Source organism: Nematolebias whitei, chromosome 10 (assembly GCF_014905685.2).
Source record: "Nematolebias whitei isolate Nwh7 chromosome 10, NemWhi1, whole genome shotgun sequence".
NCBI lineage: Eukaryota > Metazoa > Chordata > Actinopteri > Cyprinodontiformes > Rivulidae > Nematolebias > Nematolebias whitei.
Window position 1 is genome coordinate 22,624,054 of NC_056507.1, and position 14,069 is coordinate 22,638,122.

The 14,069-nt window shown below is 41.1% G+C and overlaps 2 protein-coding genes across 4 annotated transcripts in view; one reads left to right on the forward strand and one right to left on the reverse strand.

The window, feature by feature from the left end:
- LOC119416258 (ELKS/Rab6-interacting/CAST family member 1) overlaps positions 1 to 4,360 on the forward strand; it is an 18,143-nt gene extending 13,783 nt beyond the window's left edge. For 2 of the 3 annotated variants that reach the window (XM_037683469.1, XM_037683470.1), the window contains 5 exons: positions 60 to 220; positions 403 to 550; positions 1,987 to 2,082; positions 2,791 to 2,976; positions 4,012 to 4,360. In XM_037683469.1, coding sequence (XP_037539397.1) covers positions 60 to 220; positions 403 to 550; positions 1,987 to 2,082; positions 2,791 to 2,976; positions 4,012 to 4,149 — 729 coding nt within the window. In that variant the 3' untranslated portion in view covers positions 4,150 to 4,360. Of the gene's footprint in view, positions 1 to 59; positions 221 to 402; positions 551 to 1,986; positions 2,083 to 2,258; positions 2,333 to 2,790; positions 2,977 to 4,011 lie in introns of those variants that run through there. The other variant, XM_037683471.1, reaches the window with a different exon arrangement.
- Positions 4,361 to 6,732: 2,372 nt separating this feature from the next.
- LOC119416259 (F-box/LRR-repeat protein 14-like) lies at positions 6,733 to 8,400 on the reverse strand. Its single transcript, XM_037683472.1, has one exon. It carries the CDS (start codon positions 8,216 to 8,218, stop codon positions 7,007 to 7,009), a length of 1,212 nt encoding a protein of 403 aa, XP_037539400.1. The 5' UTR covers positions 8,219 to 8,400; the 3' UTR covers positions 6,733 to 7,006.
- Positions 8,401 to 14,069: the final 5,669 nt, after the last annotated feature.

Sequence of the window (14,069 nt, forward strand, 5' to 3'; positions counted from 1 at the left end):
TGTGTGTGTGTGTGTGTGTGTGTGTGTGTGTGTGTGTGTGTGTGTGTGTTGGTTCCCAGATGGAGGAGCTGTTGGGTGCTATGGAGAAGGTGAAGCAGGAGCTGGAGTCCATGAGGGCTAAGATGGCGTCTACCCAGCAGTCTTTGTGTGAGAAAGAAGCCCACCTCACAACACTGAGAGCTGAGCGCAGAAAACACCTGGAGGAGGTGCTGGAGATGAAGTAAGACTCACACACAGCAGGGCAGCAAGGTGGCATCGACTTTAGATTATCGATTGCTCCTTTTAATCTTGTAAAATGTCATCCAATTCTGGCTTTCCCCAGCTGGTGCTGTGCCATAAATAATAAATGATACTTGAGCTGTTTGCTTGTGTGGTTAATGTTGTTTCATCTCAAATGAACAGGCAGGAGGCTCTTTTAGCCGCTATCAGCGAGAAGGACGCCAACATTGCTCTGCTGGAGCTGTCGTCTTCTAAGAAGAAGAAAACTCAGGAGGAGGTGACTCAGCTGAAGCGAGAGAAAGACAGGCTGGTGCAGCAGCTCAAGCAGCAGGTTGGGAAAAGACGTTTAATATTCAGCCGTAGGAACCACAGTTATTTAGGGAGGGTTGCCACAAATGCAAACGTCCAGATTTTCCTTAATCTCAAAGATGGAGCCTGTTGTGTACTTTGTATGGAAGTATTTCACACGCAGACTTGCTAAAGCAAAGGTATTTTTCTTTGTGTTAATTTGCTTGTCTGCTTTCTACTGCAGTGCTTATAAAACTTGTCCACCCCGTAGCTGGTTAATGCTTTAATATCTGGTATAAATCAGTCATGGTCAATATAAATTGGCCTTTTTTTTTTTTACAAAAAGAATTTTCAATGTCAAAGTGAAATCAGATTTCTATAAAGTAAATGCAATAAAAAAATATATGTACGAGTAATGTATCTCAGTTTGTGAGGAGTGCCTGTTCTTGGTAGATTTACACACGTCCCATGTTTCTTCCTTTTCTTGATTTTTGGATTTAAAAGAACTCCTCGGGATGTTAAGGATTTTGGAATCCCTATCAATCCCGACTTTTTTTTTTTTTATCTATTCTCTGAATTGAATTAGGACAGTTACTTTAAACGGGGTGAATATTTATGTGGATTATAAACATGAGTCTATCATGCCAAGGAGGAGCATGAGTAGGACTGTCATAGAGAAACAAATTTCTGTGGATAATACGGAGCCACTCTGAGGAATTCTGGACAAACATTCAGATAAAATTTGTGCAGACATTGTGTGTGTGTGCTATTATCAGGACTGGGTACGAAATCATCAGGGATGCACGATATTATCGGCATGATATCGGTATCGGACGATATTAGCAATAAAGTTAAATATCGGACATCGGCCATTCCATCAAAATAACACCGATATAAAAGGCGCTGTTTTTGTATGACAACCCAGTGACAAGGATGCCTGCAGCGCCAGCATGTTATGTCATGTGCGCCTACCTATGTCATGAATAAATTTGACATTAAACATAATCCAAGTTGAAGTGTCTCATCATTTTCAGACCCCCTTTTTGGCATCTGCGTTTGGTAGCAGGCCAAACTGACAAAGACCATGCAGAATAATGTAGTATTTTAATTCCACAGCAGAGAAAGATATGTAGTCTCTGTACGTAGGTCTAGGGGAAAAAAAAAATATCTTTATTGGTTATCGGTCAAATAAGTTTTAACATATTGTCATATCAGATATCAGCCATAAATCCAATATCGTGTATCCCTAGAAATCATATATATATCCTGATTTTAAGTCTCTGTCTGTAGCTCAGAGCTGTACTAATCTACATGCACCAGTTTCTAGAAGTACTATAAAAAATGTATATATGTAATAATCTTCACTGTGTTCAGTTAATATTTGTGCATGGAACAAACTTACATTTATACCTGGACACACCAGTAAGGTTATTAAGAACGGCTCAGCCTTCTAAACTTCCATCTGTCTTGAATCTTCAGACTCAAAACAGAATGAAGCTGATGGCAGACAACTATGAAGACGACCATCTGCGGACTGCGCCCGACCAGACGAATCACAAACCCTCTCCAGATCAGGTACTTCAGTTACCCACACTTCCAGATGGCTTCAACAGTTTTTCCCCTTTTTTATATAGAGCTTTCTTGAAAATTCTGTATTAAAAAACTAAGTTAAATTAATTCAAGCGACCTAAAATAAATGGAAGATTTCCACTAACCACAGTTTCCTTCCTAATGCTGCATCGTGCTAACAGGATGATGAGGAGGGTATTTGGGCGTAGCCGGCCCTTTGCCCTCCCCCTCTCTCACAGCCATTTTGTTCAGAAGGGTGAGCTCTCGTATTTGGGACAAAAGCCCAGCCTGTCACATTTATCACTCGCATGCTTCGTATTCTGCATTCATTTGTGGTTTTTCATGTCGTTGACCGCTGCAGTACATTTGTGGATTTCATCGTGTTCGTATTCTTTGTTTGCACGTAAACTGAAGCATCTTACTTTTGCATGCCACTACTTTGACATGAACGCTTAACTTCAGATACTACCGGTAATTACACCGACTGCACAGCTGCTGTTCTTTTACATGTTGAAAAATGTAACAAACTATTTGTATACAGATCTCTAAAAGGAGATGGTGATTGATGTGCATGTAAATGTTGATTTTGGGGATGTTTTCATCATGTTCAGATGTTCCAACTGGACCAGAGCTCTTCCATTATTTAACCTTTCAGAGTGTAACCTGAGGAAACTTTGTTTTTCTTCAACCTTTGTGTCTCTCCCGACTCTGCAGATGATACCCCCTCTTCTAGCCTTGTCCCAGAACCGCAGCAAACTCAAACTCTACATTGCCCACCTGACGGACCTCTGCCACGACCGAGACCCCAGCATCCTCAGCCAGCTCACGCCACCATCTCACTATCACCACAGCGACCCTGAAGACTGGGAGGAGGAGCTTCAGAAATTGAGCGTCGAACAGGTAACAAACAAACTGACATCCACTTCTTTTATTTCTACAGCGTGTACTGGACATTTTTATGAATAGAGCTTTCCTAATGAAGCAAATAGTACTTTTATAAAATTATTAAGTTATATTTGAGGATTATATTTAGACAAAGCCCGCCTGCTGCCGAAAGGCAACGGTGGAGTGAAAATGTTTTTGCCTGTATGTGTGTGCATTTATCTGTTTTGTTAGCAAAATGTCTCATGAACTGCTCATGAACTTTTTGGTTTCAAACCTATTCAAGATGGCCACCACAGCTACACATTAGCCTACTCAAAAATGGCTCTAACTCCGTCAGTTGTACAAATATGAAGTTAAAATTAGATGTGGTAGTAGCTGAGTCATTCACAACATACACTCTGAGCGTGACATTTTCCTACATTACATGAGATGGCATAACATTATTAAATTTTATTTTTTAAACTTTGACCAAAACGGTTACAACTTTTATTTCTCAACATAACCTGACTGTAGTGTAAAACTCTGGGGTGAAGGGCATTTCCTTCAAAGACTGCTGGGCCTTTAGTTAAATATAGCATTAAATATTTCACACCACAATGATAAATGACTTGAATAAGAAATAACTAAACAAGTTTCTGAGCATTTCTGACAAATAAAATGAATATGGAGATATCTGCACTAAACAACGAGGGGAAAAACAAAAGATGATGATAAAATTACTGCCTTAAGCCGTCTGTTTTTATACTGGGTGCTTAGAAACTTCAACTACTTTTAGTTTGTTGTTTATCAAGTCCCCTTTCACGTGCTGCTTTAGTACCTGCAAATATAAATTTAATTTGACAAAGTAAGACAACTGCTCAAGATTTTGACCAAATTATAAGTTAAGCATCTGATAAACGGTAAGTAAATTATAATTGGCTATAAAAAGACAAAATAACCGAAGTTTTAATTCTTCCACCCGTCTACTTTGTTTGATAATCTGCCTTTAACAACGCTTGAAATGGACTGGATTTCAGTCAAAAAGCAGCTAAACCTTGTTTTTGCGTCCAGTTGGAGCGGGAGCTGGAGGTGTGTGAGAAGGAGAGCGGGGAGCTGCAGGAGTACGCCAACACGGTTCTCCAGCAGATTGCAGACTACTGCCCGGATATCCTGGAACAGGTTGTCAACGCCCTGGAGGAGTCGTGCTGACAACTCTGACCTCAAGACACAACCAGGCCGAGCCCAGAAACCTCCACCTTCCCACTAAAAGGAGGAGAAACTGCTGGGGCGTTTGAATTTCGTCCTGTTTGACCCCTCCTCTCTGCGCCCTTCGACACCCTGCAACAAACTTTCAGGACCACGAGTGCTTTTCATTTTCTTGTGTTCATGTGAGCTGGAAAAAAAAACATCCACGTTGCTCAGAGAAAATGAGAGGAAGAGCTAAAGCATGCAACTGATTGCATCAGGTAGATTAGATTTTTGTTTACAGTATCTTAAAAAAAAAAAAAACTTTCTCCCAGGTGCTTTGGGAGAAAGAGGCCGTCTACCTTTCGTCTGCCTCCAGTCTCATTCAGAGCAGAAACCGTCATTTGACCTTTTTTTTTTTTAACCTCTCATTTTCCTCTCAAACCTTTCAGTGGAAAAATTGGTACGTTTATTCTGACCACGGGACCGAAAAGCACTTTTTTTGTCTTGATAGTTCTGGGGAGCTGCTACATCCAAAGGGAGCAGGGAGGAGCTGAGTTCAGAGGTGGGGTGTAGAAGTTAACACTAGCTAAACACAGCTTTTAACCAGACGAGCACAACACACTCCTGAAATATTTCAGAGTAGCTACGATTCGATTGTAGGTACGTCACTGCATCAACAGGAGCTGGGTCAATGGCTTGGGGGGGGGGTCGAGGTTCAAACTTTGATCAAAGATCAGAGCTTAGTTATGTTCTCAACAGGTGAGAGGATTTAATAGTGTTTTTATTGTATTGTTTCAAAATGGTTTTGCACACAACATCCACTTGTTCATGATGTATGCAATGTTTCATTTGAGATCGTTCTCGTGGCCTTGGAGCATGCAGAGATCAGTCCTGGACCTAACGCAGGGATCTTTATTCCTCTGAAATCCTGGTGCTATGGCATGATGTAAGAATTTCACTCCTCCTCATCCAAAGTTTCTAGAAAAGTTGCTTAACGCCCCCAGTTATTATTTTTTTTTTTGTTCAATTTACCGACACCCAACGACAACGAAAAAAATTCTGTATTAGCAAATGCCTTTTTGTTGATATTTTTGTTTTATATTCAGGGCTCGAGTTCTTAATTACTAAGTGCATTGACATTCACAGAAAATGAACGTCACCTTTTTTTTGGCAGATCTTGACTTTTTAAATCAGTTTGTAAATAACATATTTAACACATACTGTAACTGAATAAAGGTAATCATGTGGAAGGTGATGTGCATTCTTTAAAAAATAATACTGAAGTTAAAAGCAGTTGTCATTAGTGTCTAATTTTGTCTTTTGGACAAAATGTGTGTGCGTGACAGTACTGCCATAACTTGCAAGAAAGTCTATGTTCTATGGAGATATTATAAATATGATATACTATTGAAAAGTTTACTGTATCAATATGCATTGAATGTTTGCACAGAATCTCGAAGAGCGAGTCGCTCTGAACCGATTGAGTGTTCTCAACAAGAACCGAGGGGGGGGGGGGGGGAATAAATGTGTCAAAATTACAATGTTTCAAACAGTGACTGTGATGGGCGAGTACTCGCATTTATTTCTGGTGGTCTTGTTTTATATTCATATTTATATCAAATGGGGATGTTTTCGTTTTAGCCTGATGATTAAAAAGTCTCCAACTATTATGGCCCTCCTGCTGTTGTAAACTTAAAATGATTTTTAGTATAGATCTAAAAATACCATTTTCAAACTGCTCCCGTCACATAAATTGATACATTTAAAGGGTGTCGGAGTAAGAACCAAAGACGGCAGGTGTGGGAAGACGAGTTGGTTTTTGTGCTTTTCCATCAAGCTGAGGCGTCTTTTCTTCACAGCTGACCTCAGAGAAGATCATAAAGTGTTTTATTCCCCTTTACTTTGGCCTGTGTCCCGTCCCCTGCCTTAATGTCTCATCTTCTTTTTATCTTGACTCTTTATTGGGGAGCACAGAGCTGATCAAGGGGCCTCGGTCTTTACTGTACGTTTCTGCCTTTTTGAGTTTGTATAAAAAAAAAAAACTAAAAATGTACTGCCGTCTGTCTGTTGTCAAGAATCAAACTGTTTAAAAGCAAAACAAACGTGTTGGTCATTTGAATTTTCTATGTATGTAAATAAATAAATTAAAAGCCTTGCTTTCTTGTAAAGTGTTTTTTTTTTTTTTTTACCCAAACATATTTAAATGACTTGGATAATTAACTCGACCCTTATTATTAAATGCTTTTTAAAGAAAACTCATGTAACTGCAACAAATATAATGAATGATAAACATTGATGCAAATAAAAATGACGAAGCTGAACCATTTATAATCTTTATTCATAAATATCACTATTGTAGGAATATAAAACATCTTAAATTACTGCCTTCTTATACAAAACTTCCTGCAATATCACTGAAAGCTCTTCAGAAGGGGGAAAAAATTGTGAAGATCAGTTTTAGGTATTGCATATTTGTACTGTAGCTGTCGAACCTGATATTAATTCTCAGGGTGTCTTAAGTCTGTACAATGTAAACAGAGACAGGAGTGATGCAGTCACTTCAATTTGAAGTACAATTTTGTCAGCAACAGTCATTTAATACACACAAAACTAAAATAATCTAAACTTTTAAATCGAATGAACTCCTGTTTTGAATGTAAATGCTTAAATCTATACTGGTACGTGTCACAAAAATATACAATCTAATACAGTATTCAACGACAGTAGGCACTCTGTACAGTGAGGTAGCTGGGATTTAACAAGAGCAATATTCCAGTGGGTCCCTTCTAGTCTCGGTACAGAAGCTAGAACTAAAACTGGACACGACAGTCCTGAGAACACACTGTACATGATGACGAAATGTGTTTATGAGAAACTGTCACCTCACTTTTTCACTCTCAGTCATTTGCCAGAGTCCAAGGTTCAACACTTTAAGGCACGGGAGCTGCGTTATCCTCTCCAGACCCCTCTTGGTGATCTTAGTACAACCATACAGATCAATCCCTGTCAACTGGGTCAAGTGGTCAGCTATCAGCTCCAAGCCTTTGTCTGTGATTCGAACACACTGTCCGATGTTTAGAGTCTTGAGTTCGTGCATTTGGCGCACCATCCTGTTGATGCCATCGTCACTGATGTGGCAGGAGCAGAGAGACAGAGATTTGAGCTGATACAGCCCCTGGGCGATGTAGGCCAGGCTCTGGTCTCCGATCTTGTCACAGAAGGAGACATCGAGTCCAGACAGGCGGAGGGAGCCCATAGCCAGGTGCATTATCCCAGTGTCACTGATGTTGTCACAGGAGCGTAGGTTCAGGCTGCACAGCTGGCTCATCTGGGACAGGTGGATCATCCCTGCATCCGAGATGCCCCCGCAGAAGCTGAGGTTGAGCACTTTGAGCTTGTTTAGGCCCTTCGAGACATGCTTGAGAGACAGGTCTGTCAGCTTCTGGCAGTCCTGCAGGGTCAGTTTCTCCAGAGACAGGCAGCCCTCCGCAGCGCTCCGGGTCATCCCGGACAGGTGACCGATTCCCACATCTGACACGTGCCTGCAGCTGCGCAGGTTGAGGCTCCTGAGTCTGTGCAAGCCCCACGCCACCAGCAACAGGCCCGTGTTCGTGATGTTGCTGCAACCCCCAAGTTCCAGCACCTCCAGGTTCTTCAGGTACTGGGCGATCCGGCCCAGGCTGGAGTCTGTGATCTGTTTACACAGGCTGAGGTTCAGGACCCGCAGGGACGGGATGTCCTGCACAAAGGCATGTCCCAGTCCAATGTCGGTGAAGTTGAAGCACCCGCACAAGTTGAGGCTTTCTATGTGCGGCATCCCTTGGATCACGTAGCTCAGGCTTCGCCTCAGGCTGAGGATCTGGACTTTCTTGATCCCCCTGGTCTGCAGACTGGGGAACAGAGACGGGTTGGCTCGCCGCAGATGGAGCTTGGCTTCCACCCCCCTCCACACCGACTTGTGGTAGGACGCGTCTCTCCAGGCCGCGCACACTTGGGCTACTCTTCCTTTGTCTTTAACGTCCAAGTAACTGAAAATAATGGCTAAGATTTCCGGGAAAAGGCACGATATGTGCGTCTCCATTTCAAACATGATGGCGCTTTGGAGATTTTTTTAGCGGCAGAGGAGCGACGGTAGTCGGGCTAGCCCCCCGAAACTGACGCTGAAGTTGCTGTCTGACCCGGCAACGTTACCTAGCGTCAGCTAGCATACGAGCAAGCTAGCCGCAGCAAATTAGCCTGGAGTGTAACGTAACAAAAATACATTTAGCTCGTTGCAGCAAGGCACTCCATTTAAAAAATACGAAACAAAAAAAAATGGCAGCTAACAATGCAGCTTGTCAAACAAGTAACTCCTCAGAAAAATATTTAATTTCGCCAGCCAGCGTTAGCTTAGCGTTGCTAAACGTTAGCTTAGCGTTAGCTCTGTACCTAAAGTTAACAGATCCAAACCGGACGAACCTCCTCGCCCAGAACAACGTATCTTCTCGCTCCAGATCATCTCAAATTGATCTAGAACGTTTCATATTCACATTCGCATGGCTAATACGATCATTTCTCTATCTTTTGTAGCTCAGTCAAGCGTCAGAGGATCCCGGCTCCCAACAGAGAAAACGCCGACAACAGTGTAGCTAAAGCGTTCAGGTCGCAGCGGCTTCTAGTGGACACATTTTTTATGATTTAATTTGAAAAAGCAGAGTTTTCCTGAACGAACATCAGTTACCAGTAAGTACAATTTATGAAAACTCTTTAAATCTTGATGCATTTCATAGGCCTTCAGGTGATGATATACTTGTAAACACTGGGACTTTATGGATTTCAGCTATGGGAGCTAATAATCTGCTCATAAAACAATAATGATGAATTTCAAAGTCTTATTGATGTGGTTTAAAAAAGTCAAAGCCATATATTTTATATTTATGTATTCCTGTATCTGTAAATTATTACTTTAAAAGTCGAATTAGGTTATATTAACAATTATAAAAGTCATTATAATGACTATATCTCTTATGATGGAAATGCAACTTTTTTATGGTTTTACAAGGAGTTGCACAAAATACACACATAATATGTTCTCATGAATATTTGGTTTATTTTGAAAATATTTTAGACCATTGTTTAACTGGGACAGACCCATTTTATAAACTGTCTTTTTAAAGGAGAGTTCTTAAGGATGTAGCTGAAACTGAGCCAGCAAAGCTCAGGTTAAAGGTTAAATATTAATTATTATTGTTTGTATTTATTATTATTATTATTGTTACTTTAAACTCCCTTGTTTCAGGCACTGGCTGTTTTTATTTTCTGTCAAAACTTTCATTTGCAAAATGTTTGCAGCGTTAAAAGGCCATCCAACAGTAAAGGCGTCTGGTGCTAATTAATTTCTCCATCTTTTTGTTTTCTGTTGTTATCCTAATATATATTAAATTTTACTACATTTGAGGTTTAACAAGGCAGCACGGTGGCGCAACTGGTAGAGCTGCTGCCTCTCAGTGAGCAGGTCCTTGGTTCAAACCCCGGTCCAGGGGCCTTTCTGGGTGGAGTTTGCATGTTCTCTCCGTGCATGCGTAGGTTTTCTCCGGGTACTCCAGTTTCCTCCCACAGTCCAAAAACATGCATGTTAGGCTGATTGGTAACTCTAAATTGTCCCTAGGTGTGAGTGAGAGAGTGAATGGTTGTTTGTCTCGTTTGTCTCTATGTGGCTCTGTGATGGACTGGAGACCCGTCCAGGGTGTACCCCGCCCCTCGCACAGTGATTGCTGGACATGGGCACCGGCGACCCCCGTGACCCAAATTTGGAAGAAGCGGGTAAAGATAATGGATGGATGGATGGATGAGGTTTAACAAACTACTTGGAAGTGAAGATCCTTACTGGAGAAAATCTAAAATATTTGTTTATGGAGTAGACTAAATAGATGACATGGTTTGCCTGTAATGGCAATGTAACGTAAAAAAAAAAAAAAAAGCTCTTTAATGTGTTGTTTATCAGCCTAGAATGAGAAATACAAAATACTTCTTATAGTCACATCTGAGAAAACAAAAACTACAATGTTCTCATGAATGCATTTCTGTCCTTTTTGTTGAGTCTGTTCAACAGGAGTGAAAGTTAAATGTAGTTTCTTCTTTAACCCTCACAGCTAGAAAACACTGGGCCTCCTCACAGCAATGCTCCTGTGGCCCCGAAACAATAAATATCTACAATTCCTGGCATATTTCAGGGCTCCTGTCTGACTCTGGGCTTTTGAATCACTCACCGTCTCCACCACTAACCTTCAGGGTGCCTCTTCCAGCACATGTGCAGCCTCTGTTAACCCACATGTGGGTGGTCTTCAAACCTTAGTCCTCTTGTCTCAGTAGACAAACAGCACTTTTAATGACCCGAGTCCACACAAACCTTTGGTGGAGTACCATTTAGATATCACATTCACGCACTCACTCAGCTCGAGGAGAGTTTACTCTATTTGTGTAAAATTTCAATTCCAGCAGTCATACAAGCATTTTCTGTTGAAACAAAGATGGACATATCCAGTATTGTAATATTATTAAGGGAGACATGTTTTGAACACTCTGGTCTAAAAGACATTTTGATTTTAATGATTTCAATGTGGGGCGGCGACGCGGTGGCGCAGTTGCGAGAGCTGCCTCTCAGCGAGCAGGTCGCCTCGGTTCAAATCCCGTTTGGGGGCCTTTCTGGGTGGAGCTTGCATGTTCCCTTCGTGCATGCGTGAGTTTACTCCGGTTACTCCGGTTTCCTCCCACAGACTAAAAACATGCATGTTAGACTGATTGGTAACTCTAAATTGTCTCTAGGTGTGAGTGAGAGACTGAATGATTGTTTGTCTCTATGTGTCCCTGTGATAGACTTGGACCTGTCCAGGGTGTCCCCCGCCTCTCGCACAGTGATGGCTGGACATGGGCACCAATGACCCCTGCGACCCGAAAAGGAAGAAGCGGGTAAAAGTATGGATGGATGATTTCAATGTTGTTCATATTATTACAGATTAATCTGAGCAACAAGCAGGTCCTGCAGTACTTGATAAACCATCATAAACAACCATTTTAAAAAGATCTCATGATTTATTCATTTATTTAATTAACAGAACTATTTTTTTATGAAGAATCTCATGAAGTCAAATTGGACACAAGAAAGCTCCAACTAGATTTTATTAAACAGTAACAGTTTTGTAGCATGTTTTAAATATACATCTACTACGACTCAAGAAAATGCAGAGAAAAGAGAGTAAAGAAAATGGATTGATGGAAAAGTATTTTAAATTTTATTTTATTCTTATACTCTGCTTCATTTCATAGTGTTTCAGAAGAAACATTTGTAAAATCACCTAAACAATATTTAACATACTCAGTTAATTAAATAAAAACGGTTAATCTCGGGTTACATTAAAGGAAATCTACTAAACTTTTCACCATGAATATAGAAGATCATAAAATATAATGTGACACTCAGTGAAATAAACTGTTTAAACTAAAATATAGTAGTAAAAACATGTTTGTTAACACAACTACACAGAAATAAAACAATTATTAGGAATAAATCATTTAAAGATACAGTTATTGTCAGCATGTTGTCAGCCAAAATGCTGTTTTTATCACTTTCTTGATCAAACTTTATTATTAAGGCATTAGTTGCTTTGGCAGTTGTTGAATCTGAATGTATGATTAACTTTACAAACTGCAGACCTTATTGTTGTTATTTTTTCCTGAGCTGAAAAATGCTGTTTAGTTTTGGACTTGCGTTTTAACTTCTATAAATGAGTTAAACCTTGACTTCCTTACAGCTGTAAGATGTGCCCAGCAGAGGGCAGCACTGCTCTGAAATAAAAATAACTAAAACAAAAGATGGTTGTTATAAAACCAGGAGCTTCACCACTATTCAGGCATCAATCCTTCAGAACATTTTCCCCTTTTTGTTACACAAGCAAAACTCACAGAATTTAACATTTACTCATGCAAATCTGAGACACATTTTACATCAGGGATGTCAAATCTTTGCGAGATAAGAGACGAGAGAAGCTTTTGGATCTGACAGGAAGGGAACCAAAACTAAAAGGCAGGAGGAAAGGAGGTGAGGGATGGTGAGACCCCTCTCGGCCTCCCCCGTGGCTGGACTTGTGTCTGCTAATGACCCTGTCTGCTGGCTCACACAGACAGATGGTGAATTAACTCCAATTAGCCCACTCTCACCAGATCCTCCCTGACAGCTCATCACACACACTGTCATGTTTACATCACTTTAGAGGACATTTCATTCATTTTCAGAGGAGACGCCAACCGTAAACATTTCTGTTAACTGAACATGAAGCAAAAGATTCATCAGTTATGTTAGCTTGTTGATTTTCTCACACACTAAAAGCTGCTGGGTTAAAGATTTTGGGTCGAAGGTTGGGTTGACCAAATACTGGTCCAAATCAGGCCTGACTGGACATTCGCTTGGAGCGTGGTAATAAAAAGTTAGGACACCAAAGTTCATGCTCAATAATCCAGGTATAAAATCCAACAATGTTCAGTCAGGTCATCTGGACGGTTTCTTTTTGTTTTTTTGCTGAGACGTTTCGTCCTTCATCCAAAGGACTTCCTCAATCTAAGAAGCCACCAAACAAAACTGATTCCCACAAACAGCATACTCCATAGTGGAAAAACAAAAACAGTTTACTGGTGCTAAGATGGCCTCTGGGGCCCACCCTCTCCCTCGTCAACTCCTCTGAGACAATCATGTCAAAGTGGTTCAAACACCAGAGTTCATCCTCAGTAACTGAAGTTTAGTTCGGTGGCTTCTCGGCTTTGTTAACAACTTTAGTTTGCACCACATTGTTTGGGTTCAGAAAAAAGCATCCGTTGACACTAGCTAGTTGAAGCTAACCACTTTTAGCACCAGCTCAAGTTATCTAAAAGGACAGGTCTTGGATTCATTTGTTTTAGTGGCTCTAATTCAACAAATTAGTCATTTGACACATTTTTGATTAAATGAAAATGAACACTGAGCATTTAACTTCACTTTTACAGTCACCACTGTACAAAAAAGAAAGTGCTGTCAAAGTTTTTTATTTTTTTTTATTTGTTTAAACAAGTCACCAAACAATGTAAATCCGATGACTCATATGTTGTCATTGTGGGTAACATACGTGGTGTTTCACACACTATTTTAGACACACACACGCACACACACACGCACACAGACTCATGCAGAGACAGGAGACAGTTGCTGCTGTGTGACCTGCTGTCATTGTGCTCAGCGTTAGCGAGCTGTGATCAGTCTCTGTTCGTACGGCCCTCATTCTCTGACTGACTGAACTCATGACATGTCAAACAGAGCGTGGTGTGTGTGCTTTTGTGTGTGTGTGTGATTGTCCCTTTCAGAACATGTATTCTGTTAAGGCAGAGCCTTTGAGGACAAATTGTGCTCTTTACAGGATGGTGATGTTGCATTGTACGTCTAACAGGTGATGTTCCTGCTTCTGTAGGAGCTCCATCTGGGAGTGTGACCGGGCGCTGGCCTTTGACCTCTCCTGTAAAGTGAGCTGGCAGGTGCTTAGCGCAGGGCAGAAGTCAGGAGGTCAGCTTGTTCGAGGGGGAAAACAATGAGTGTATCGAACACAGCGAAGCAGCAAAATAAACACTTCTAGCAGTGTCACAACATTCCAGTCCGTGAGCCTTTCTGTCTCCGAGCAGAGTGGAAACACCACGCGTGTTGGTGTGTTTGTGAGTAAACGTGTGTTTGTGTGAGAAAGAGGGGAAGTAATCCCTTTAAATCTCTTCTGCTGCTCTGATCCATACTTCAGAGCATGCAGGCAGGATGGACAGCAGCTGTCCGTGAGGGGAAGGTGAATCCCTGGAGCACAAAGGCCATCACCACCTGACCTCTAACCTCAGCTCAGACGATGTCACACACACACACACACACACACACACACACACACACACACACACAC